Consider the following 1,009-nt stretch of genomic DNA (forward strand, 5'->3'; position numbering starts at 1 on the left):
ACAAAGACATCAAGAGAGGGGAGCTTGTGTTTGAGGATGAGGGAAGTAGTTTCGCTATTGTCACGCGGCCTTTTGTTGAGAGGCACTGGGGGGAAGAGGAAAAACAAACTTTTACTGAATACGCATGGCCGCTAGATGGTGACGGCCATGTGTACGCCATTTGGGAGAGCGACCCTAGCAAATGGCGTCCCATTAATCATTCCTGCAATCCAAACTGTATCTTTGGCGAGGACCATTCACTGAACGTTATTGCCTCCCGCGACATCAAGAAGGATGAGGAGCTTACAATGGACTACTCGACTTTTTGCGACTACACGATGAAGCCTTTTCCCTGTAGTTGTGCCTCGGAGTGTTGTCGTGGAATGATAGTTCCGGATGAAGCGGCACTGTACAAGTACGGCACAAATGTATGGCACCGACGACCTCCTATTCCCCCGTCGAAAACCGTTTGATGTGGCTCATTACATACATATAGCTTAATTGCTTTTTAGAATACGTTTTTTTTTTTTTCTTACCCTTGGACCAGCGTCCTATATCATCTCCTCTTTATCGCTCTCTGTGTGGGATGTGTGTGAAAGAGAGGGATTGGTAGGACGAAAAGTTGCATTTTGTTCACATTTACTGACGTATGCCGCATTTTTCTCAGGGGCGTTCCCTTTTTTTTTTTTTTTTTTTTTGTCGCTTTGATGGCGCTCCCAGGGACGCCATTGGTAGTGCATATAACAAAACTCAAAGCCTTCACCCGCTCTTGCGGTGGGCTTACGTGCAGCGGAGGGAAGCTGAAGAGGAAAGGAGAGGAGATGAGATGAGAGGGAGACGTCCTCAGTGTCTATATTTGAAGAAGATTACATAGAAAGGACCATTTTTAACTTCTTCTTATGAGCGTTTGTGGGACTTAACTATTCAGGCGGTTTTGCGATGTTGTCCACTGCCCTTGTGGTTTATTTAAATTTTTGGAGTTGTTGTGGTTTTTCAGGTTTACCGCTTCCTGCTGCGGTTATTGCGTGGC

The 1,009-nt window shown here is 45.9% G+C and overlaps 1 protein-coding gene across 1 annotated transcript in view, besides 2 other annotated features; it reads left to right on the plus strand.

The window, feature by feature from the left end:
- Positions 1 to 34, plus strand: part of TraAM80_00712 (putative SET domain protein) — a gene marked incomplete at both ends in the record, with an annotated part of 1,413 nt that extends 1,379 nt beyond the window's left edge. The window contains one exon of the mRNA XM_029377781.1: positions 1 to 34. This exon is cut by the window's left edge and continues 1,379 nt beyond it. Within this exon, the coding sequence (XP_029242440.1) occupies positions 1 to 34 (34 nt within the window).
- A 622-nt stretch (positions 35 to 656) lies between these two features.
- Positions 657 to 677: a microsatellite.
- Positions 678 to 783: 106 nt separating this feature from the next.
- Positions 784 to 816: a microsatellite.
- The last annotated feature ends 193 nt before the right edge of the window (positions 817 to 1,009 follow it).

This window comes from Trypanosoma rangeli (genome assembly GCF_003719475.1).
Source record: "Trypanosoma rangeli strain AM80 chromosome Unknown Tra_15.4_contig_00012, whole genome shotgun sequence".
In the NCBI taxonomy this organism is placed as follows: Eukaryota; Euglenozoa; class Kinetoplastea; order Trypanosomatida; family Trypanosomatidae; genus Trypanosoma; species Trypanosoma rangeli.